At 35.6% G+C, this 25,642-nt stretch overlaps 4 protein-coding genes across 4 annotated transcripts in view; 1 reads left to right on the top strand and 3 right to left on the bottom strand.

Moving 5' to 3' along the window:
* LOC143636203 (WD repeat-containing protein PCN-like) overlaps positions 1–25,642 on the top strand; it is a 181,410-nt gene that overhangs the window by 53,723 nt on the left and 102,045 nt on the right. The gene's annotated exons all lie outside the window — the stretch shown is intronic.
* LOC143636201 (SCY1-like protein 2 A) lies at positions 697–6,477 on the bottom strand. The gene is made up of 14 exons (XM_077103857.1): positions 5,903–6,477; positions 5,216–5,316; positions 5,012–5,126; positions 4,748–4,930; positions 4,532–4,658; positions 4,378–4,439; positions 4,197–4,283; positions 4,016–4,102; positions 3,758–3,871; positions 2,400–2,528; positions 2,236–2,298; positions 1,991–2,152; positions 1,780–1,898; positions 697–1,707 (listed from the first exon to the last, which is right to left on the bottom strand). The coding sequence occupies exons 1-14, from the start codon at positions 6,386–6,388 to the stop codon at positions 906–908; spliced, it is 2,637 nt and encodes an 878-aa protein (XP_076959972.1). The 5' UTR covers positions 6,389–6,477; the 3' UTR covers positions 697–905.
* LOC143636200 (uncharacterized) lies at positions 8,580–19,220 on the bottom strand. Its single transcript, XM_077103856.1, has 8 exons — positions 19,175–19,220; positions 16,270–16,379; positions 15,334–15,581; positions 15,064–15,243; positions 14,824–14,971; positions 14,606–14,745; positions 14,266–14,301; positions 8,580–9,527 (listed from the first exon to the last, which is right to left on the bottom strand). Exons 2-8 carry the CDS (start codon positions 16,346–16,348, stop codon positions 8,811–8,813), a joined length of 1,548 nt encoding a protein of 515 aa, XP_076959971.1. The 5' UTR covers positions 16,349–16,379; positions 19,175–19,220; the 3' UTR covers positions 8,580–8,810.
* LOC143636199 (alpha-L-arabinofuranosidase 1-like) lies at positions 20,546–25,301 on the bottom strand. Its single transcript, XM_077103854.1, has 18 exons — positions 25,196–25,301; positions 24,782–24,997; positions 24,663–24,717; positions 24,340–24,542; positions 24,148–24,269; positions 23,922–24,069; positions 23,656–23,725; positions 23,334–23,479; positions 23,202–23,247; positions 23,059–23,111; positions 22,828–22,972; positions 22,618–22,736; positions 21,859–21,930; positions 21,669–21,772; positions 21,505–21,570; positions 21,230–21,425; positions 20,978–21,124; positions 20,546–20,893 (listed from the first exon to the last, which is right to left on the bottom strand). Exons 2-18 carry the CDS (start codon positions 24,977–24,979, stop codon positions 20,735–20,737), a joined length of 2,049 nt encoding a protein of 682 aa, XP_076959969.1. The 5' UTR covers positions 24,980–24,997; positions 25,196–25,301; the 3' UTR covers positions 20,546–20,734.

Below are 25,642 nucleotides of genomic sequence, written 5' to 3'. Positions count from 1 at the left end.
TTTGAAGTGTTGAAATTAGACGAGATGATTTATTTTATATCGATGCCGAACCGTTACAATGGTTGTGCAAAAACGTCATAACATTTTGTATACAAGTATGGCAATTGGGGTGTAACCACGATAGTTACATTCCACTCGGTAGCAAATTTGTTGCTATCAAAATTCTAAGATCCAACTGCAATACAAGATGCTAGAACATCTTATTTGCTACTTGCCTACTTAGCTCATTGGTTACTGATAAACAAAATTGCTACCGCTTGAACTAAGTAGCTACCGATCAGTAGCAATTTCCAACTTATTTCCATTAACCTTTTAAGATCATATTTCATGACCAGTAACTAAGTTGCTACCGAGCAGTAGTAACTTCCTAAGTAAGTTTTAGTTTCATTAGTATAAATTTCAACAAACACGATAAGTGAGTTTTAGCTTCATTTGCATAAATCTCAACAAAACCACACGATATCGTAAGTTTTAAGCGTCATTCGTATAAATTTTCAATGTAGAGGGAAGGAAGGTAGAAGCAGACCATTGTTCTATGATATTGTATATGTCGTTTCCCTTACTTTTACTAGACATTTTTCGTTACTAGCACACTAGCATTCAAACTGGCATGTTCATTTTAAAACTTAAAACACTAGTCTGCGTTTTACCAACTCACTCCAATATACTTTTACATTATGAATAAAGAACAGTTTTGAGCAACTAAACCAGTTGAATCAGAGTATATAATAAATGATGTAGTACTAATACAAACAACACAAATCAAATATAACATAATATGAAATGCTATATTAATAACAGAAGCAAACTACAAGTATATCAAACTATTAAAAGAAAACAAAACTTGAAAACGTGACAATATATGAACACGCATGCATATTCATGCCCCACCGTAAGGTTCAAAATTAGAGCAAATCCAATAACGGAGGCTGCTCAGATGACGGTTTTGAATTGGTGGAACGCGATTGACGATTTTGCCCCTGGCCTCTACCACCACCTCTCCCTCTACCAACAGCACTCTGAGGCGGTGGGGCCAGTCTCGGTGCCGCCTGCGAGCCCTTGGTTGATGCAAATATGGAACTAAGATCCGGAGGCTTAGCCCCGGTTGATGTACCATGGTCATTTCTCATGAACCCAATTGAGTTATGGCTAGAACTTCCACCAGTCAGACTACTAACACCAGGAAAGTCAAGGTTGTTGACCCAGTCGGTATTGGTATTACTATTTAGTTGACTTTCTGCACGTGTGGCGGTTCGGTTTACAGATGGGTGTGGGTTTGATAACCCGTTTGAAGCTTGTGGTGCTGCCGGAGGCCAGTTTGCAAACGGGTCTAAATCATCAAAGCTTGCGTTTGAAGCGTTTGAAGACCCGCCTTTTATACTCTCACCACCTTGATTGGAGGGTAACGGCGGGGGCCACTCGAAATCGGCTGCTAGGCACGATGTTGGTGTTTGTTGCATGGATGTAGACATAGACATGATCGGGACATTTTGTGGTGCGTTTATTGATGATGATTTGGGTTGTGTGGAAGATGTTTTTGGTTGGGTCCAATCTTCGTCCCATGTGGAGTTAGATTTTATGGCGGGTGAAACAGTTGGAACGGTTTTAACAGAAGGTGGTTGTGATAAACTTGCATTTGGTAAAGGGAATGACTTTGTTTCAACTGATGTATCGTTCATTGTTACTCCCTTTTTCTCTTCAACTTTCCTGCAATTAAAACAAGAAAATTGTGTGAATTATTCAAATAAATAATTGCATTCTGCTAGAAAACGGGCATACCTAAGGACACCTTTAACAAACGACATGTATTTAGCGAACTGCTGCACATTTAATTGTTGTGCAAGAAGAAGGGGGATAAGTAATGGAACAACATGTTCAACTGCAAAGTCAACTCCATGCTACATAACAGAATACCAGAAAAAGGGAAATGTGAGTTGTCCATAACAGAATATATAAATAAAAAGAGAGAAAATATAAATAAATGTGAGACCTTTTTCAAAATGGAATTTGCAACACCGAGGGTGCACATAAGAGTAGGGGCAGAGCGGTCAACAGCAGTGCAACGTTGAATTGTTTGTAGGATTTCCAAAATTGCTGGCTTACCGAGTACATTAACCATATCACCTAAACATAACAAGGCATTCACTCTCACCTGCCAGATTAGTAGACCAGATAAGGACTTTAAATTTAAGTTTATTGCATCTTTAAATATTTATACGAAGAAAGATTACATACCGCAGCAACTGTTGTCTTGAGGGCCAAGCCATGAACACGAGGCAAAATTGATTGTTTTACTAGCTGGATTTTAGTCAAAACACCTGATGTCAGCATAATCTTAAACTAACAATCTAACATTTTCCTTTATAAAAAATTTATCAATTAACATAAAACAAACTTACATGAGGATCAAGTTTTGTAGCGAGAGTTACAGTTTTTTTCAACACTTCTTCTTGCATGCGAGCATCAGTGTCATCATAGGCTCGCACAAGCATCGGTAAAACATGAGAAATCAAGTGCTCTTGACTAGCCTGCCATTATAAACATCACTAGATGCAGTTACAGAAATAATCTATCAAAACATTAATTCTAATATTTAACTTTTCATATATTATATGGTCCACATATTTCCCGACTGTTATAACTATTTGGTTGTGCTACATTTGTTCCACAATCCATATTTTATTCACGAGAAATATAAATCTGTACTTTTCTTAGGCTTGTAAACGAACTGAACCAACACAAACAGAGCATGTTCATGTCCGTTTGTTTAACTTAAACAGAACAAACAATCAAACACAAACTAATAAAGAACCCACATTTTCTTGTCCGAGTTCGTTCATTAACAATATAAATGAACGGTTCACAAACGCAAACGAACATAACTGAACATAGATGAACAGACATAACTTACCGAACACCAGTTAAAGGTAAACATGAATATCAATCTGTTAGGCTAAAATGTAAAACTGCTAGACTAAAGTAATGGGTGATAATGTGATATATGTTATGTGTACGGGCCCATGAAGAAAGAACCCGACAAAGATCCCAAGCCCATGAAACATGAGCCCATGCACGAAGAGTAGGCTGTGCATTTATCTTTCATTTGTTTATTTTCTAATTATCAGTAGGTTAGGGTTTGAGTTAAATAAAGGGAATTAGGTTCCCATGTTTCAGTTTTTTAGGCTAATAGTGTGTTATGTGTGTCCGTGGTTCCTGTCTCTCTTTAAAACGGGAAAACCTATGTTAAGAAGGATTATGAATGAAAATTTAGTCTATGTTCTCTCTATTATTCTAATCTGGAATCTTTCTATTTTCTTTTGGCTAACGATTAAACATTGGAACTACATCAATATATTGCATAAAACTAGACTAAATTGTAATGGAACTAAAAGTTTTAAATAAATATACAAACGAACAAACTTAAACAAATGTAAACTAACGAACATAAATGAATGTAAATGAACATTCATAAACACTCGCTCACGAACAATGAACGAGACATGTGTTCATGTTTATCTGTTTGTTTAACTAAATGAACAAACAATGTTCGTGTTTGTTCGTTTATTACATAAACAAACATCCAGATTGACGATTAACACAATGGTAAGGTGACCCTGCTACTTGTTTGATGAAACTTTTATAATGGCATGTTACTAATTTGTCCATACAAAAAGAAAAATGCAAGTTTCAACTTTCACCACTAGAATGTACAAAATAGGCATCATAAAGAAGAAGGGTAATAATGTCAATTACTTACCTTATTGACAATTAACTCCGCATGCTTCACAAGAAGCAGTAGGGTCTCACCAGCAGCAGTGGTTAAGACAGGAACAAGAGCAGGTAGTGTTGAAGTCTCAAAATCAACTTTATCCTGCAATACGTCAACACAAATTAGCGTTTTTCAAAAGAAATAGATAAACATAATGCAAGTGATTAAACACATTTCATATACAAACAAATCTACCAACCACCCATTATTTAAATATCTTTTTGCATTAACTTTAAAACAAGATACCTGAGAATCGGCTATCTTTAAAACCATGGGCAGAATCATTGGTTGCATAACCATATTCCTAAGCTCTGCACATAGAGGCGGAAGAACCTACACAGACAGAAACAAAGTTAAACTTGTGAAATTAAACAAACTGTGTTATGAATATTATTTGATAGCCCACAGTTTTAAACAAAGTAATAACCTTGTCTCGTAATATGCGAGCATCAAAATCTTTCCACATGTCCAACAGTGCTTTTAAAAACTCAGACTTCTGCATGTTATCCCTTTCCTAAAGCAAATAAAAATTAACATAAATGTATCTTATAAACACATCATACTAATTCAGAATATTACCATAAATAACTTAAATCCCACGCACGTACAAGCATGTGGTCCAGGAAGCGAAGCGCTCGCAACCTAGTGTCATCACGAAAAAAGGGAGAACCTGAAAAGTAAGAAAATCATAATTAACCATAAACCACAAAGTGAAAAGTCAAAACTGCCCTTCACACTGAGCACATGCAAGTCACACTTTACCTGTAAAATCTAAAGCGGATGGTCTCAAAGCCTCGTTTGGTGAAAGCATTCGCTTCAAATCAGAAACTAGTTCAGGGGGGATAGATGAAAACGCCTCGCTGGATAAATATGTCAATTTATTCATGTACTGCATCAAAGTACACAAAGTTACCAATAAACAAAAAGAAAAACTTGTGTTACGGATTATAAAAAAAATTATCCTTTTAAATATAATACCATTTTCACGTTGTTGCGACAGTCAAACAAGGACTTTTTAGCAATTAAGTGATATGCGAGACACGCAAAGCTAAAAATATCAGACGAGCATCCAAATGAAGGAGCCTTGGCCCTGACTAGCTCTGGTGCAGTGTAGTTCAGTGATGGCTGAAGTGGCAACAGTGAATCTTCAACATCATATTCCTAATATAACATATTCATATAAGTCTAGAGAATGGATATTTACATTATTGTTATATAATTTCCACCAATGTTACCACTCACAGAATAATGAAAGGGCGGAACAGTAGACGGATCCGCAGATGATTGGTCTGCAGATATTGCAAAACCGAATCCGCCAAGCTTCCAAGCTCCACTTGAATTAATTAGCACAGCCTCAAATAACCAATGAAGAAAATGATCAAATGAAATGCTAATATTGACTATAACAATCAATAAGTAAGATCAAATAAGCTTGTGTATATCTCGGGTGACAGACCGCGATGAACAAGGTGAGCATTATTATGTAGAAAGTCCAAAGATTCTGCTACCTGAAGCAAACCATGTTTTACCTCCAACAATCCCATTTCCTACAAAAGGAGTGAACATTTTAGGGGATATGAAGCAGAGTTATTATTCACAGTCTAAGAATGAGCAATAACCGAACAGTTAACCAAAACCAAACTAATAGCTGACGAAACCGAACCGAAACTAACCAAAAACCAAATTGCCGAAAATCGGTTAACGATTTTTTTGTGTGCCCACGGTTAACGAAAACTAACCAAACTAAACCATTCATATTTTCATATACTTCTAGCTTTTATACCTCCATTTCATGTACTTTTAAGCAAAAAAAAATTCCTAAGTTCGGTTTTGCTAACTAACTAAACCAACTTGAAAACCGACAAACTAAGCGAATTAAGCAAACCGATTTCGGTTATCAGTTTTGGTGGATATTTTGCAAAAACCGAATTCAGGTTTCCGGTGTCAATGTAGTGGAATAACCAAACAAAACTAAACCAAACCGATATACGCTCAGCCCTAATCACACTCTAAGCTCATAACAATCACTAATTAACACCACAGTTCCCAACACACATACACACATTAGTTAAATCAATCAATGCACAATAATCATAGCCTCAAATTCCACAAATAACAAAACAAACAACCTACCATTCCTTGCAGCTCACGCGGCACTTTGGCAATATTATCCAGCATCCCAACCGCATTCGCCACGGACGCAAACAACGGCTCCGTCACCATGGCCATGGCATTCTTATTCTCATCCAACGCCTGAACCACATGCACCACTCCAGGATGCCTCAGCCTCACCAGCCTCGTAGCATCCGCCCTAACAATCTCAAAAAACGAGTCCTCAGCCGCCTTAGAGAGGCCGGCGCGTGCCCTAGCCTCCGACAACGCGCGCTTATCAAGCACCCAAACACAAACCGTAGGGTACTGCTGCGAGATAATGGTGGAACCGCCACGTGGCTTGGCGGAGTATAGCTTCCAGACGAGGCCTGGACCGGCGGATCCGATCTGGTCGAGAAGGTCGTAGTCCTGAAGAAGCTTGGGGCCGGTGACGTCTTGTACGGTCTTTTCGATTACGGCAGCGGTTTTTGCGAAGGCTTGGGTTAGGGTTTTCATATTTAGAGACATGATTGGATTGATTGAGGATTTGGCTGGTCCGATCGGATCTAGGTGGATTTGAAGCGGTTAGGTTATCGGATTTTGGTGCTCCGATCGGATCTCCGTCGTTCCTCCGGCCAAGTATTGACCGATGAAGAAGATGACACCTAATTTTTTTCTTTCTTTCTTTCTTTCACCTCTTTATTTTGTTTTTATTAAAATTTTATATAATATTATTATAATTAAAAAAAAAATGTGGCTTCAAAGAGATCATGCTAATAATTGGGTAATAATTGATTTTAGTAGTTAATAGTTTAGCAACAAAGGATTCGTGTTTTGGCCTTAAATGAGGGTTTTCTTCTGTTCAAAGGCGAGTGTGTCCTGATATGGTGAATTTCGCCAATAGCCTATTTAAAAGATTCGTTGACCATTTAGAAAAAAAGGCTCGTTAAAAGGATTTGTTACTCTCGCAACTTTTTCTTACAAAATATATATGCTAATAAATGTCATTTTGAAGTTTCATTTCAAATACCGAAATACGAAAAGAAAGTGTTGTGCTTGAATTGATATCGAAACAACAATCGATTTGATTAACATATTGAGTTTAAACAGTAGAATAACATATCAAATCAATTGATTAACTGATTCAAACACAAATATTAAATCAGCGTAGAAATCATCACATATTTACTTAATTGCAAAACGAATTACAACCGGCTCCTCGACCAATGTAGTCGATAATACGATGATACCTCAAATGCATGCTTCACGTGTGTAGTTTCACAATGACTCAATTGTTACAAACCTCAAATGCATGCAAAACACGTGTTTAATTCAACTACAATGTATTGTGCTACAAATATGTTTTCATGTTTACAATTAATTGTGTATATGTGTAAGTCACTGTGGCCCCTTGAAAACATTCTTGAACCCATTGTACCTAACTAGAAGAATAAGCATTGCTCATGAATGCCACAAAATAACCCAAAATAGAATGCAAACCTAGATTAAGTCGAAGTGTTTTGAGAACCGGCTGAAAAATCAGCACACATCGTGTTGAATGACTAAGTCAAATTGTCAGGCTAAAAATAACCTCTTTATTTTATTATATATATCATGATACAATCTCATCTAACAACATTTTTTCGCTTCCTTACACTTTCTCTCACATATATTTGGGTAGCCGCTACATGGTCTACTACCGCAACAACAAAATCCATCAAATTCCTCATACATATGACACATAGGCTTAGTGTATGGTGGTGCTCGTAAAATTGCAGTTGTTTCAATGTTATTGGTTTTGTTTGTGTTGTTGCCTATATATACCCAAAGATGTCAAATATTTTATTTAAAATCCACGACTTGAAAGATAAATAGACGAATGAAATGGAACTTACAGCGATGACAAACAAGAAACATGAGAACACTTATGAGGAAGATGAAACATGAGAACACTTATGAGGAAGATGATCATATGTGATTCAAGAAGCTTGTCTCTAAAGAAAAGTTTAGTTGCATTTAAGACGTAATCCATCAATTATAGTTTTGTTTTTCATTTGTATTGTAATTTATTTTACATATGAATGAACAATATCCCACACAATAAACATGTCGGAATCTTGCAAATGAGAGTTTCTTGAAGAAGTCTTGAACATGTCAAAGTGACTAACAACACAATTTTCATGATTTCGAAGTGAGGTTCACAACTAATGGAGTTCGTGATCACGAGAATTTGATGCACAACATAATGAGTTTACCACAATGTTTAATGTTATTTAACATTTCAGTTTCATGTATGTATGAATCTTGTAAATTATATTTGGTGGTTGCTTATAAACCACCAATGGCTTCTTCACTCACCTGTGAGATACTCACTTGCAAGTTTTATACCAAACTCACTACTTTGAGCATTAACATCCAATCAATTTAGCTTCATTTTCAACATAGTTTAGCACTTTAGCTCATTGTGAAGCGCTCAACTAGGAGAATACAAAAAAATAAAGTCATTGTATATTGAAAAGTGATTGCGACAAACCCAACGCACTTTTATGACGTTTCAAAAGCAATAAGTTAAGTTTTGGTTATCGTCTTCAGTTCACCTTTACCATAATTTAGAACCCTGAATACCAAAATACTTTTATTACGTCTTAAGGATCTTTGTAACCAAGAGTGTTCCAATCCACAAACTCAGGGTGAGAATTATCTTGCCACTTGTGTTACATGACCAAACAAACATTTGGTTATAAAACAATAAGCTGAAAGTAATAAGAAATTTATAAAAAAAAAAGGTAAAGACATAGTTTGACTTGTTTAACTTACTTGCAGTTATACCCACCTAGAATGCAACAGTACATCGTACAATAGAAGCATAGGCAAGTCAAAATATAATCAACCACGAGATTGTTTTAAGTCTAGCGCATATTCCTATTAATATACAAAACAACAAACCACCTCACTGCCTTTGCAAGGGCGGTGGTGGTGTAGGCTGACTGCTTTGCCCGTAAAACCCAATACCTGGCGGCCGGTAGTAGCCGCTACCACTCTGAGACGACTGCTGCTGCTGCTGCTGAGGCGGCGGCTGGTGGTTGGGCCTCATCATCCCCATTGCAATATGTGACGGCAGAGGCGGCGGTGGTGGTAGGGGGCTACCACTGAATGCATATGGCATTCCACCCATCATTAATCCAGAAGAAGCCTGAACAAACTGATTAGTGGGAGAGCTTGTGCCACCAACGGAGGGTGGTGGCGGTGGTGGCTGTGGATATGATGTTTGGATATTGGTGAAGTAACCTGAAGTGACAGGGTCGGGATTGGTTAGTTCTGGGACCGACATTGGTTTTTCTAGTTTGGGTCTCTTTTCTGGGGGAAATATGGAGTTGAATCCGGGTGGTGCGCTAAAGCCGTTGGTGATCGAGGCGGCTTCTTCGGCAACTAGAGATGAAAGAACAGATGTGAGCATTTGTGCAGAGGAAGCTGAAGCTGCAAGTTTTGCAGCAACTGCAGCAGCAGCTGCCTTTTTGTTTTCTTCTTCGGTGGCTTTTGTGGTGGTTCCAAAAGGCGTTGATTGTGGGAGGTTATCAACAGGAACTGTCACTTCACCAGCAGGACGAGAAGGGGAGATAAGTTTCTTTCTTAAACTAGCAGCATCGTCAATTTGGCGTCGAGCAACCTGAAAATTCATTAGCAACTTTTAGGGTTTTGGTTGAATAGAAAACAGAAATGGTGTGTGCAATTCTAAACCATAAAAATGATGTCGTCTTTCAAATCAAGACATAATTTTCAAAAGCATCAGGTGATTGTTAACTTTTCACCCTTCAGCTTTCATTAAGCTCTTTCTGTATATGAAAAGAAGTTAATTGTCATTTTATTTGCTGTAAAATACTGGCATCACTAATTGTCAATGGATCATTTAATCTAGACACATCAAAAGGGCTTAAAGCACCTTTTGGATCAAAAGGTAACAACACCACTACAACATGTTTAGCTTTCTAACATGTTATGGTATGACTATAAAAAATGTGCAACAAGGAGATAGAAAACTAGGTAGTGGAAGCTCTTACACGGGTGCAAGGTTCTAGTGTTCTAACTTGTTCACCATGACTACGTCAAGTTTTGATCCTCTACTTTTGATCAAATTAAAGCAACCTGGAACGCTAGTCATCATATATAAGCAGGATGGTCATGTTCTAACTAAGAACAGGAAGGTAATGGTAGGAAAAGGCAGTACAGAAGGATATTATCAAAATGTGTCATACTTCAGCAATGGGAGGACACTCCGGACTCCATGCTACTCAACAAAGGATTAAAAGTTGCTTTACATGGAAGTGCGATGTGTTCTCTAGCCTATAGACTAGACCTGGTACAACACACGTTCCACGTCTCACTTCTTAAGTGAGCTAACAGTCCTCCTTCACAGAAGATGCATTTACCTTTATATCACCCATCCTCCAGCTACAACCATTGGCAATTACTGACCGGAAGCTTACTAAGAAAGGTCACTGTATTGTTAGTTTGTTATGATGATGTTAGTTCAGTGGCATAACTTGCCCATTATTGAGGCGATTGTGGAGACTTGGAAAACTTGGTCTCAGCATGATTCTTGAGATTAATATCCTTTAAGGAGTAAATTACGTAGTAATAAATAAAAGACAATATGGGGTTCATTTTCTAATTGTCGTCATGTTAGGGTTCTTCCTCATAACTCTCTCTTCTTACTATAGCAGTATAGCAATGAAGTAAGTAGCAATGTTGCAATTTTTATAACAAATATAGTTTTAGATAAATGGAAGAAGAAAGTGATGAAGAGAAGAACAGTATTGAGACGCCAAGAACCTTTATCCCCATAAATATTCATGGGGGTCAAGGAGAAACTGATAGGAATTAGAATGTTGTGATTGTGATTTAAAGAATAAACCGGGAAAAGAAGATAGAAATATTTAATAGCAGAAACTTGAAGGAAAAGTTACAAGGATAATCCAGGGCTATGCCCTCTCTCCATACATCATGCAGGAGCCTAAACAATCTAACAAACTCATGCCTAACACATCATACCTTATTCTCTCCTCTAACAAATTCCTAGTCACTATTATGAAAGTCACTTTTGCCCCTTCTAGAATAAACATGTAACAAATTAGTTTTAGAAATGGTGTTGTCTCTATCAGAAACCACGACTCAATATTATGAGCACATCCTATTCCTCAAAGTAATACACACCAACTCCTAGTTGATATTCAATGTTCAAACTTAAAAGAAATAGAGAACTTTTAAGATATATCTCCTAACGAGGATATACATTATACAGGCTGAGGAATCATGAATCACATCAAATAACTTGACATTGAGCAACTTATAGTAGATCATTGATCATTGATGCAACAACTTATGAAGCTAAGGAAGGAGTTGCTCAAATCAAGACGCTAAAGACAGCTTCAAGGAATTGATGATATGAACCAGCAAAAGTAGGCCATCATTAAAGAAACTGAAATGGGCAAAGTAAGAGAAAAAAAAAGTAAAGAAATGATGGTGTTGCCAGTGATTGAGAGAAGTGAAGAAACTACAATGGAAACACTAGATATTCACAAACGGAGGAACAGAACAAACCTTATAACTTCATTTATGATTTTATGTATTTTAAACTTTTTACTAACAAATGTGTGGGATATACTCAAAGGACCTACTGAGCTCCAACCTTAAAAGGGAACATGCAGACGGTTGTAGCCTTCTATATGTATCATGAAGCTTTTACAGCCTTTACAAGATGATCATAGTATACCTAAAAACTGCATCAGTTAAGTAGTCCTTAAAAACATTGTATTGGCCAACTGCCTTGACAAATAGGTATCAACATTACACTATATAGCATACTCAGAGTCTGGAGCCACCTTGACACCATTGCCATGATATGCATCCCACACATTGTTTCTTACTCAAGCTTATCACAACCACAAGTTTCTCCTAGTATGTGGCCATATTCCCTAACAAATTGCATCATGTCCATGCATGCCATCTCTTCATTCTCCCTGTTCTTTTCCATACGACCATACCTTCTAACTTCAATAAATAGGCTTAATTTATGCAACTTACTTCATTAGTTCTGAACACAACTATTTTCTGTATAGACTTATTGCTGACGTAAGCACGCAAATGGTTATTATCTCCCTAGGCAACACATTGCACAAGGTGTTATAAATGTCATGAGAATTGAGCTCTACATATTTACTGCATGGCCTCCTATTCTTTGGTGTTTCTTTAACAGATGCTAACAACATGAGATTTTTCTCATTGCCTTGCCCTTTAGAAAACAAAGCATAAAAAAAGCCATTTAAAGTGCATTGTACACAGATTATATTAGAAAAACGGGTCGTGAACAGGCAAATTGCAATCGCATATTACTCATTACCTGGGAAAGAATTCTCCCATTTCCATGAACTTAAACACAAAATCCAATGGATACAGAATGTGAGTTAACATGAGTTGTTTAAAAAGATCAACATCCTGAAGACTTGAGTAATTAAAGTATGACTCTAGTTAAACCTAAATAAATAAAGAAAAACTTATGTATATATACTAAATAATATATATATATATATATATTTCCTAATTTAAGAGAAACTATTAGAACCTGGGAACCGAATTGATGAAATATAGGATAACTGGCCTGATTTGAGATAGGCTAGATCTCCAAAACAAAATACGAATATGATAGATAATACTTAAATAAAAATAATAAAATAGAAGAAACAAAGCAATTAATACTAATGCCGCTAGCTAGAATCTAATAAAACCACCCCTACTTTTCCTCCTACAAATTAATTTTAATCAAGAGTGTTTATTTTCAGTCAAGGATGTTTAATTTCAGTCAAACAGTGTTTAGGCGGGAACAACCAGCATCTCTTGAATTTGCCCCTAAATGCATCAAACCTGACCCCTTTCCCCTTTGCGGGTAACCGGGTTCGTATCAATACTTCCGCCCCGGAGGAACAACTTGTCCTCGAGTCGGAAAGAAGGGAATTGTTGTGCCAGGCAATAAGCCATTCAATTGTAGCCCGTGCGGGTTTCAGCATGAATACAAGGAAGACCAGGTGATCTGGGAGTTCGATGGTAATTCAAGTTCATAAGCAACTGCCTCCGCTTTACGAATGATGCAATAATGACCAAAAGGCCTAAGTAGCAATCTTTCAAAACGTTTTTTTAGCCAGGTTCTTCCGGCGATAAGGTTAAATTCGCTGAAAGACCGCATCTACAACCTCAAAATTCAGTTCACAACACTTTAGATCAACCTGGGTTTTTATGTGATCTTGGGTTTTTTGCAAATTAGTAGGCATCAATTTTACATCTTGTCTCTGGTGACTAGTCACTAGTTTTCCCTAGAGTGATCACGTGGATCCAAATCACTGATCTTCAATTGAATACCCAAGAGTCCAAGACATGCTCAGACTGTTCTTCATCATTACTAGGACTGTTGTCGAGGGTTTCTTCTTCAACCAGATCTGGCAATGGGTTGTGGAACGCTTTCAAGGCGTGAGGCAATGGCTGCCAACTGGCAACAATGGAATCAATATAGGAACCGCCATCTTCGGTGGTGGTCAGGGTGGAAGGCGCCATAGGTTCCCGGCAAGGGAACCAATGTTAGAACCTGGGAATCGAATTGGTGAAATACAGGATAACTCACCTGATTCGAGATAGGCTATATCTCCAAATCAAAATACGATTTTGATAGATGATACTTGAACGAGATTACAAAGAAAAACAAAGCAACTAGTACTAATGCTACTGGTTAGAAACTAATAAAACTACCCCTACTTTTCCTCCTATGAATAAATTCCAATCAAGGGTGTTTAATTTCAAACATCTCTTGAAACTGCCCTGGATGCATCAGATCTGACCCCTTTCCCTTTTGTGGGTAACCGCGTTCGTATCAAAAACCAAAGTCACCAAATACGTTCCTAAATCACCTTTGATCCTATGTAGTCAAAGGCGCCTTGAGTGCGCCTAGTGCCTTCGACTACTATGATGTGATCATATTTTGAGATTTGTGACAGTCTAAGGTCCACCATCAATTAGGTAGTCTACACTAAAACAAGAGAAATAAAAAGTTCACAGTGACCGGCCTCCTAATACTTGATGTTCTATTCAACCATTAGAACATGACACTAAGACAACTAGTACCTCCATGACATGCCTCTATCATATAAAAGCCAACACTCTGCACAAGCCGGAGAAGATAGAAGTCGCATATTTAACAATTAACAGGCACAATAACATTAGCAAATCCCATTGTTACAATAACATATTAACTGATGTTCATGTTAATAAGCTTTAAGTAACCATCGCTTTTATGCTGTAAATAGTTTGGAGCATGTAGAGAAAGAGAGAGGAAGAAAGACAGGGAGAGAGAGAGAGAGTACTTGCAACTGACTGTGAATAACATCCAGCTTTAATTCCTGAAAAAAAAAATTGACAAAAAATTTAGTCGTAAGTAATACTCCTTCCAAACCAAAAATAAATGTAGAACTTTGAGTCTGGTAATTCCAACATTAAGCTTTTCTATATTGTCTTCAAAGTTTTAAGTTTCTAAATTATAATTTGTTCTTCCATTGTAATGCCCTATGACTTTTTAATGTAGCAATTCTCAAAACTAAGATAAAAACAAGTCTTAACAAATTTACTTGGCAAAGTAAGCCATTCGACACAGAAAGCAAATTAACACTCGGTTTTTAGAAGCAAGGAAGTAATATGCAATCATACTTGATCCTGAAGAGCTTCTTTAAGCTGGGAAATCAATGAAGTCCTAGTCCTTTCTGCAGCTTCAAGTTGGTTGACACAATCTTGAAGCACACTTTCTTGCTCCTGGATTTCATCTAGCAATGAAGATCCTGGTACAACTCCTGAACAGCACAAAACATTAATAAGTTCCTTAAAAATCCATATTTAATATGGATGATGAATAGGTATGCATCCTTTACCCTGACTTTCGATCTCTCTTTCCAAATCTCCAAACCTGCGTATTGCACCTTCACAGTTGTTTAAGGCGGTATCTTCAGTAGCAGTCTCATCATGTACCAAATGGAAAGCAGTCATTATCTTTTCTGGAGTACCCCCAACAGCCAACTTCTGAAAGCCCAAAACATGAATCAAATTTTGATATCAATTGAAGCTAAAAGATATCCAAACAATTCAGAAATGAAGCAAGATATAGTACTCACAAGCCTCAATGAGTTGGCATCCCTTTTCACTATTTTGATAGGAATAGTGTTAGTGTTAGGATTAGAGTTGGAGGTCTTTCCATTGCTGGTCAACTGAGTGGGTGGACTTTTACCAAGCATTTCATCTTTCAAATTCTGACCCCTAGATCCAAACACCCTCCTTTCATCCCATATTCCAACCTTTTTACAGTAATAGAAGCAACATTGCTCAAAATGCATAACAGTGGTCAAAATTAATGACTTGGGTATAGAAAATAAAACATAAACTACCAGTCTTGATGCTGCTTTCTTTCCATTATCATCACCATGTTCATTAACATATTTGAGGGCTGAAGGCATGACCTTCCAAAATTCATTCACAAACTCACTGCCCTTACGCCTACTATTTTGCAAGATGTCATTGGCCAAATACAGAAAAGAAACTTGTTGCTCACGCTGAGCGGATTTAAATGATTTATGCCATATCTCAACAATTTGTTTGGCTTTCTTCCTCTGTGAAATACACGAACGGGATAATGCTGATTTAGCACTAAGGAAAACCATAGCGGCAAAAGATACAATACATTATATCATGAATTCAATGTTAAACACAATGAAAACTTATCTATCAAATCAAAACGCTTAATACTTACATACATAAAACATAAAAAGACACGTGATGTAAACAAGCAGTTACACAATAGGATGATTTTACTGCAACGCATTCTTGTTTGTATAGTAATGTAGGACAAAGCAAATGTAAGGACCTAACAGCCCAATTGCCAAAGGGAGTCAGTGCTGAATAACAAAACTCAACTTCAAGACCAAAAAGCTCAAGTCTAGAAGATATTGGAAAAGCATTAACACCAGATGCTGATATTAAATAATTTTTTTAACAGCAAAATATTATATAAATAAAAAAATGATGGTTAGAAAAAGCTAACCAATCATCACAGAAACAAAGTTACATGAAAATAAGTGTGTTTTGAATCCACTTGGTCCAAGAGAGATTAATTTTTTATTTCTAGTAACAATTCATAAAACGGGAAGTGTAAAATAGACATCCAAAGATAATATTTGAGCTAAATGTGTAAACTATAGTCTGAAGGAAACATCAACTTGACGTCCAAAAATAATATTTGAGCTAAATGTATTAAGTCCAGATGCCTTATCCTGATTTGCTAACTAAACACCACTTATGATGGGCTTAAACTGGCAAAAGGATACACTCTATACTTTGTTGAGAGCTGTTGAGTTTATGCAGCTTGTCTGATAACGCTTGTCCATCAAAAACATCATCACTCATCCTGCTAGCTATGTAACTAGATTCAAAAGTCCTGCAAATCATGAATACAAATAATGATTAATATCATAAAGCAACTCAACTTTACTGTAGGGATGGCAGTGAACCCGAACCCGATGTAGAAACCCGAAACCCGACATAAATGAGACGGGTAATACCCGACCCATTAGGGTTTGGGATTAATTTTGAAATTTTTGGTGGGTTTGGAACGGGTTTGGGATTTTTAATATACCCGATTACCCGATAACATTGACCCAATTACCAGATAATATACCCGATGTACCCTACATAACTTTTTTTATAAATTTATTTATATCAAATATGCATTTAAATGTAACACAAATATATAAACTTTTAATAAATCAATAAAAATATAAATTTAACAAATTATAAAGGCATATATGGTCATATTGCAAGAAATCCAAATTACCACACAAAATGATCTTTATTATTTTCAAGTTCTTGCACTTTTCTTTTAATCTATTTGTAAAATTCTGGCATAACATTTTTTTTAATATATTTATGATACTAAATGTATTATAATCAGTTATCTAATAATTGAAAATGTATACCTATGTAACTTTATAAATCTATTATTTTATAACTTATTAACTATTCTATACTTGACTTTTAGCTTCCTTAGTTAACACCTTATAATTTTAGTATTCTAAGGATTACAAATCCCACCCAGACGCACAGTTGTTTAGAACCCGATAGGAAACCCGAAACCCGAAGGGAAACCCCGAAACCCGATGGGTAATTACCCGATAGAAACCCGACAGGTTTTGGACGGGTTTGGGATGAGACTGTATAACCGGGTATGGTTTCGGATTACCTAAACCCGTCCCAAACCCGACCCATTGCCATCCCTACTTTACTGGAACAGACGGATAGCATGTAGCAACCACCAAATAAACTGTGAATTACAGGTAAGAAGAAACATTAGTGTCCGTCAATGTGTTATATTTTCAGTTATAATCATTTTTTTGTTTCTTTCCCACCACATGCAACCCAAAAAAAATGCGTAATACCTTCACCAAATTGAGTTCATACCATGACACAAGGCCAAATATTACATATTCCTATTAACAATTTAGCATTGTGTCAAGTGCTGACCAATAATCATGCCTCATAAGCACAAAACAGTGAAACGTGACAGATTTGATGCATTCCCTCGCAACCGTCATTATGACGGCAACAAAAATGGAATGATAAAAAAATCCTCTAACATGGACTAGTTAGCATAGTATAAGAGAAGATACCCATATATTTAATTTGTATGAGTACTCTTTTGTTCCCTTTAGAACTTTACAAACTTCTACGTTATGGGCCTGGTTTGGTCAAGTTTCATGATTACTTTATGTATTTTGTGTGAAAATAAATGTTAAGAAAACATTTGCTATCTTTACAAGGTTCTTCGACTCAATCTCCATGGCTTCATTTTGGATCATCAGATACTGAATTATTCAAATTTGTTATGACAGTGAACTATTTAGACAAAACTTTCTAGATTACTGTTGTGTATATATGTATGTAGTGTGAAAACTTGAGTTCAAATTGTAGTTTATCCTCCACTCAACAATTTCAGCCATGGCAATCTTTAGTTCGCTGTCCACATACCACTTCATCCGTCCATAACTCACTTTTGGCTTTATATGTTAAAAACTTTATGCTAGAATTTAAATGGTATGAATTTGGTAGCATTCTAGGAAGAATACTTATTCTTAATATCAATACAATTAATGACTAAACAACAAATATGTGTGCGCTATCAGTCTCCAAAAACATTAATTTATATTATATTCATTCCCATAGTTAATTTTCCAATAAATTCTATATATTTCATTAGCTTCCATAGCTACAATATCATTTTACAACCTCATTAATTTGAAAAAAGTTTGCAATTTGTAGTCGGATCACATTACTGTCAAGTTTTAATCAGTTTAACATTTTTTTTTGAATTACTTCCTTTAGTTCACTTATTCTCAATTAAATACAATTATAATCAACAGAAATTTGTTAAAATAAAATTCAGAAGTCACATTGGCTCTTAACGCGTCGTTCATAAAGCATCGTTTATAACGCATTTCAATTAATGACTAAAAGACAAATATGTGCGTAATTAAACATTATAATTACATCACCATACTTAATTTCCAAAATCTTGTATCTATTCCATTAGCTTCCATGGCTAAAATATATAATTTATACAAACTCATTAATTTGAAAAAAGTTTTAATCAGATTGACAATTTTTTTCAATAGCTACCTTTAAGTCACTTTTTTCTTAATTAAATACTATTATATTCAACAAGCACATATATTATATAAAAAACCCCTAAAAACTAGGAAACCTAGCTGGATATTTTTTTCTTGACCTAATTATTACTAGATATATATGTTGCAGGGGGGAGTTAATGTACAAATTAAATTAATGTGCTAACTGTGAGAATCAAGTAGTGTAATTATATATACAACATAGTGTAATTATAGTGCTACTTGTAAATGTAATAACACTAACTGATTCTCATAGAGTCATAGTTAGCACGTTAATTTAATTTGTATTTGATCCAAACAGAGTGTGAATTAAACATTAACAATCAATCATTGGCTCTAAAACTAATAATCACTTCAAATCAATTCATATGAACATCCTAAAAGGTTCGATTCACGTAATTTTACCTAAAACAGTGTGGTGTATAGTTTGTGATACTGTAAACACGCATTTTCAGTAGCGTGAGCTTCGGCGTAAATCGATAAACAACAAGCAGATGAATAATATAATAAAGGTAAGAGCGAGAAGATGATATGAGAGAGAGAGTGAACGTACCGGATGAATTTGAAGAAGAGGTACGGCAAGGCAATGGTGAGGTGATACAGGGGTGAGCTGAGTATGAGTATGAGTATGAGTATGAGTATGAGTATGAGTATGAGTATGAGTATGAGTATGAGCTAGGGCTTCAATCGCAGTGGCCACCAATATGATTGATTCATTTGGGGAAATATGTTATTATTATTATTATTAATATTACTACTGTTTATTTAGTTATATCAAATTTACATTGTTGTAAACGTGTTTTGTAACCTAGTTTTATTAATTTAGATAATAGTTTACACATTATATTTTGAAAAAGAAATCAAGTATAGAGAACTGGAAGAACTTGAAGGTCGTTTAGTTAATAAGTGTTTTTTCTAGTTAATAAAATGGATAATTAGCAAAATGTTCATTTGATCAGTCAATATAAAAAGAATGTTCATTTGTCTAACTTTCTCCTAAAATGTTCATAGCTAAATCATGTCGACCCGCTGATTTGTACGAGATTTTAGTCAACTAGATTCTCTCACTTATCTTAAAACCGACGAGATTATTCTGGATTGCAACAAGATACTTCCCACAAGATTATTTTGGTGCCCGATGAGAGAATCAAAATCAAAACCAAAACCGAACTGGATTCACACGTTGTTGTGTCATCGTAACTTGATGGTCTTGTTACCTGGGTTTATTAATTTAGATCATTTTTGACACTTTATTTAGAAACCAGGAAAGTTGGAGGTCACTCACTTTTATCAAAAACTATCTATCTCTTTGCGTGTGTTTTTTAAATTGATAATTAGCAAAATGTCCATTTGACCTAGTCAACATCAAGAAAATTTCCATTTGACCAACCTCCTCCTAAAATGTTCATGCTAAATCATGTAAACCTGCTAACTTTTAATAACTAACTTGACGGGATTTTTAGTCAATCGTATTACTCACTTGTTCTAAAACATTGGCGATTATTTTGGGGTCCGCCGAGATTCTGGACTCCGACAGGATTGTTTTGGCGCCCGATGAGGATAGGTTTTAACATGGAACATTTTTTAGAAGAGGTTGGTCAAATTGGCATTTTCGTGATGTTGACTAGTCAAATAAACATTTTTGTCATTATCCATTAACAAAATACCCTAATATGAATTAACCTTAAGGAAAAAAAAACATTATTTTCTTCTTACCGCACCAGTTTGGAAATAATTTCCAATGAACAAAACTTTTACAATGAACAAAACCTTTAATTAATAATCTATCAATGCCACTATTTTGTAAGGCGATTTCGATTAAAATGTATTTGAATAAGTTTTAACATTTGTTTTCAAGTTATAAAGTGTTCTCTCCCTTTAATCTTGATGGATTAATTTCCTTTCAAGAGTAGAGTAGCATGTAGCAAGTCATGATCCGAAGCTAGTCCTCGCGTGTAGCAACAACAACTCGTTAAGTAATCCCCTAAATATAATCAAAACTCAGCAGCATACAAGAGGCCACCACAAACACTAAGATTGACAAATGCATACTTTTATTTATATCCATTGTGCATGTGACAGTTACTTTTCATTTTCTGAATGATACACACTTTTATATTGACGATGCATAAGACATATCAGTTTCTGTATTGATCCATGCATTATTATTCTTAGACGATATTAACAGGTCGAAAGAAGACAAAGAATTTGGAGACAGTGTCACATTGATGTCATTCTTATATTTCTTGAGTACACTTTTAACTGGCGAAACCTGCATGCGTAACATTGTCAAGAAAGTTACCTACCTGTGACTAGTAAATACATAGAGAAAAATGAGTATGTAAATATTAAATACCTTGGTTGGATTTTGGAATGAATTCTCATCATTAACATTTGTGGAGGTGAACACAGTCGTTGACGACTTAGAATAATCGATTAACCGAGGATCGAACCCTTTAAAAGTTATCTTCAAATTCACTTTGTTGCTACCATAATTTACTACCTGAAAATATTATTTCAAAAGTGTTCTCAGAAATCAAATAATATTTTATATATGTTCACTTATTTTTCTCATTTACCACATCAGAGAAAAGATGGTTTACTTTACCTTAACTCTTAGATATTTTATGTTATCTACAGGATTCTCGAACCAAATAGCGGATGCCACAAGCGAACTTGATGAATCCGTGAGTGTCGAATCAAGAAGAGTTGCACCATTTGACACTGAGAAAAATTGTTGCATCCAGTAACTTGGTGTCCCGTAAGTCCGATAAGAATCAAACACTATGGCATCTGGCCTAAATCTGAAAATAATCAAATATAAAATAAGTTTCAGTCACTAGAAGTTTAGTAGGTAAAATAGAAGTCTTGAAAAAAAAATACCCCTTATTACTAGGTGTATTAGCATTCAAAAACAAAGGTGCATTGCTTGCCAGACCCACAACATCACTGCCAAAAAAAAATCAACACATTATAACACTAACATTTTGATGAAGTGAGAAACACATGTAACATGTTTTTTTTTAAATAAAAACTGGATGACAGACCAATTTTTCTCTATGCCCATAAGAAATCCAGCTTGTGCTAATGCTGCTAGAAGGTTTCCTAAACGAGCATCGCTATAAGTCACAGCATACTCGCTTACAAAAGCCTGAAATCATTGAGTGTCACAACTTTTTTTGCGGTTTTTGTTCGGGTTTATATAAAACATATTTTTTGGAATATGAATTTGCAAACCTTTGGACCGGTGCGTGATGTGAGATCAAATTTATGAGCCATAGAAAACATTGTCTTTGCGTCAGCATAAAGCTAACAAGAGAAAACAGAAATCTTTATCAGATCCAACTCTTTTTGAAATTACAATATCAAGTAGAGGTGGAAATATGAATGTGTCAGGCAGGTTGTGTAACGGGTCAAAATGTTTTTGTACAAAACCTGAATATTTTTATAAAATTATCAATTGTGACAAATAGCTATATTATTAAAATAGATCGATTAATTAAAAGTTCTAATGAATTTACATACACTTTGTGGAATAACAATATCAGGTAGAGGTGCAAATATTGACGGTCCAAACCAGGTTCTCCCAAACCGGTTTCAGTTTGGATTAAGAACCGACTTTTGTACACAGGGGCGAATCTTCATTGAGGCCCGGGGTGGCCCCGCCCCCCCCCCTGTTTTTTTTGCGCAGTAGTGTAAATTTACCCGTTTTCGGCCGAAAATTTTTATACGTAGTGTAAGTTTAGCCTTTTTTGGCCGAAATTTTGAGTCCGCCACCCCCCCCCCCCCCCCCCGTTTATGAAACTTTGTATACATTTTGAGCTCGGCCCCCCGGTGCCTCAGTCCAAGCTTCGCCACTGTTTGTAAACCTCTAGTTTAACCATATGAACCATTAGTGATAAGTCATATTTTAGCCCATTTGTTAATAAGCAAACGGGTCGAAATTTGCATAATATCCGGTGAAGAATGATTTTAAAGTTAAACAAAGAATCTTACATGATAATCATACAGATCTGCAGGGTGGTCCAGTTTTGTGTTTGATCCATCACAGTTAGAGACCACTTTAATATCCGGATAAGCTTCTTTTATAGCAGCATAGAACTTAAGGTAATTTTCTGACCAAAATATAAAAAACACAACCATTTTTAAACTGAGAGTAGTCAAATGGTTCCCGGTATGAACAATAAAAAAAAAGTTAAAGCATACCACGGTAACCGCCCCTTGAACAATCTTGATTCCCGATAGAAACATGTTTTAAGTTAAACGGTTCGGTGCGGCCCATATCGGCCCGAAGAGTCCCCCATGTAGAGTTGGGATCACCTCTTGCAAATTCAATGCCATCAAGGACATCCTGAATAAAAAATAATAATAACAAATGATAACAATAATACTAATAATAATATTAATGTATGTTACAGAAAAGGAAAAAAAGCATGCCTGCACCAAAAGTTCAATGTTGGATGGATTGACCGCTTGTTCTAGGCTGAATCCTATGAATTATGGAAACGAGGATTAACCGCCATTAAAGATCAGAATTTTATATAAAGTATTGTAAGTTTTGACATGTTATATTAGTTTACCACTGCTGAACACCCATATTGGTGATGCATCTAAGTCCTCTGCCAACTGTAACAAAACCAGATATTTAAAACAAATGTGAAAGATAATATATCATGAAACGTTTAGTGTTTAAATGATATAACTCATGTAACCTGGAGAAATTCGAAGAAACCAAGCCCATCATCGGTCCAGTAGGCCCATACGTCATTCATATGTCCGGGCCTCTCTTCCCAAGGGCCCACGGTATCCTTCCACCAATATGCACTTATTAAAGATCTTCCTTCAGCAAAATCGCCACCTAGATGATTATTTATTAGACTCTTTAGGAGTGGCAATTTCCAACCACTTATTTATGAATGGTTTTATTTGGGTTAAGTTTTGTCTTTAACGAGTCAAATGTATCAAATAGAAAAATTCGAAAGGAAACGGGTTGAGATTTTGAAATGTTAACAACTATATAAAAAATATATTTACCTGGAAACCTGATAAATCCGGGCTTTAAATCTGCAACCATCTTAAAAAGATCTTTTCGGAAACCATGCCCCTGGTCCAAAAAACAGTTGTATTAATAAAGTTTATCCTACGTGCGCGTGTCCTATGCACGCATGTGTGTAAACCTGACTACAAGATGCTAAATGTCATGTTCATATGCGATAAAAATAAAATGTATATACCGAACAAAGCAAATGGCAGCATTGTTACATAAGAAATGTACTAAATATCGCGTGAATATAGTATACCTTGTATGTATCAGCAGGCATCAGAGAAACTTGATCAAACCATATGATGCCTTTTCTGTTTGTTTTAAACTCTAGTCTTGAATTATGATTAGTTGCATTTGCTTTCAATAGAATTTCCATCTTTGTCCAGTTTGAAACATCGGTAGCTCTTCAAGAACAATTATTAAAATAGTTTAATATAATTCCCGCTTAAATCCTATAAATTTGATCAAATATTAATACTCACGTGATGTTTGCAGAAGAAAGTGTTTGCCCTCCGGTTGAGTTGGTTAATGACACTATAATATTTACTGAATCTAATGAACGAATATATAAAACTAACTTGTATGTTTTCCCCTTTTCAATATTCTGCAAACGTTTAAGAAAATATTATGTATGCAAAAGTAAGATTATTAAAAAAAAATATATTATTTCTTACCATTCCCCAATATCCAGGATTATACATACCGACCCCGCCAGCTGGACAATCACTGATGTCACAAAGCACCTCCATCCGGAGTGCAACGGGATTTCTCTTAAAGCATGAAGAAAAATCGGTCTCTACTCGTATTAACGAGTAATCCCCGATAACTGACCAAGGTTCAATGAGGGCTGGAGAATGACGTCCACCAGCTTCAAAGCCTAAAGTTTTAAAATTCAAAGTTTCATGAGAACACGTTATCGTAATGATGAAGATTCATTTGATCTTTACTTTGTTTAGCAAGAATGTTTTTCTGTTAGAAGAAAATATTAAAATATTACCTCTGTTGCTTACTAACTCTGCCCACAAACCGCCTGCACCGGCATTGTTGATCTCCTGTGACATGGAAAATCATTAATAATAATAATAAAGGTTAAACGGACGGTTAAAAAACATGTACCTCAAAGGAAACACCAAACAGATTTTGTGGCATCTTCTTTGTGGATCCTTGAGAAGCGTTTACAAGCAGTAACGCGTTTGTATCGAGTAGAGTCGATGTGCATTGAATAAAAGAAGAAAATCCAATAAGAAGCACAAGTATGAGAGCTTGAATAAGAATAATATTATTACTTGAAGCCATTACTTCTTTGATGAACATTGAATACCTTCAAGTGGCCTGCTATAAGTTACAACAAAATGGAAACTAATATAGTTATGATAACACAAAACAATACAATGAATCAATGATAATCAAGATCTTTAAGTTAAAACTAGTTATGAAGTTGTATGCAATCAATAAGTGATCAAAACATTATCAACTCTAGTGATCAAAAAGTCAACCTTGTACTTTGGACATTAGAAGAAAATATTTTACCTTAGGAGAAGTTGACCGGAAGTTGGATGTTTGAATATTATCACCGGAAAATTATAAACATTAAGAGGGTTAATTAAAATAATTGAGGTGGTATTTGTCTTTGCTTATACGTAAGCAAACCTTATCCGTTTATTTATTTTATGGGTAGACTTGAAAGCATCAACAACTTAGTTAGTTATTCGACCCCACCAACCACTTGTCTTTCAATAAATATGTATTTGTTTTTATAGTTTCTTGCTGATTTTGAATTTTGATGAGACATGAAGCTAATGTCTAGTGAGAAATTTCGTGTGGAGACGTATTATTTCGAAAATAAAATTATAAACAAATCTTTAATAACACGTTTTCTTTTTCCGTTAACGGTTATATAGTCGAGTCAAAAGAGAAGATGCCCAAACCAAAAGTTACCAGCATTTTCTGAAAAATTACTAGAAGGTTAAACATTTT

Source organism: Bidens hawaiensis, unplaced genomic scaffold (genome assembly GCF_021521415.1).
Source record: "Bidens hawaiensis isolate Kalapana, Puna unplaced genomic scaffold, B.hawaiensis_p1.1 tig00007801_1, whole genome shotgun sequence".
In the NCBI taxonomy this organism is placed as follows: Eukaryota; Viridiplantae; Streptophyta; class Magnoliopsida; order Asterales; family Asteraceae; genus Bidens; species Bidens hawaiensis.
This window is presented reverse-complemented; position numbering and strand designations above follow the sequence as displayed.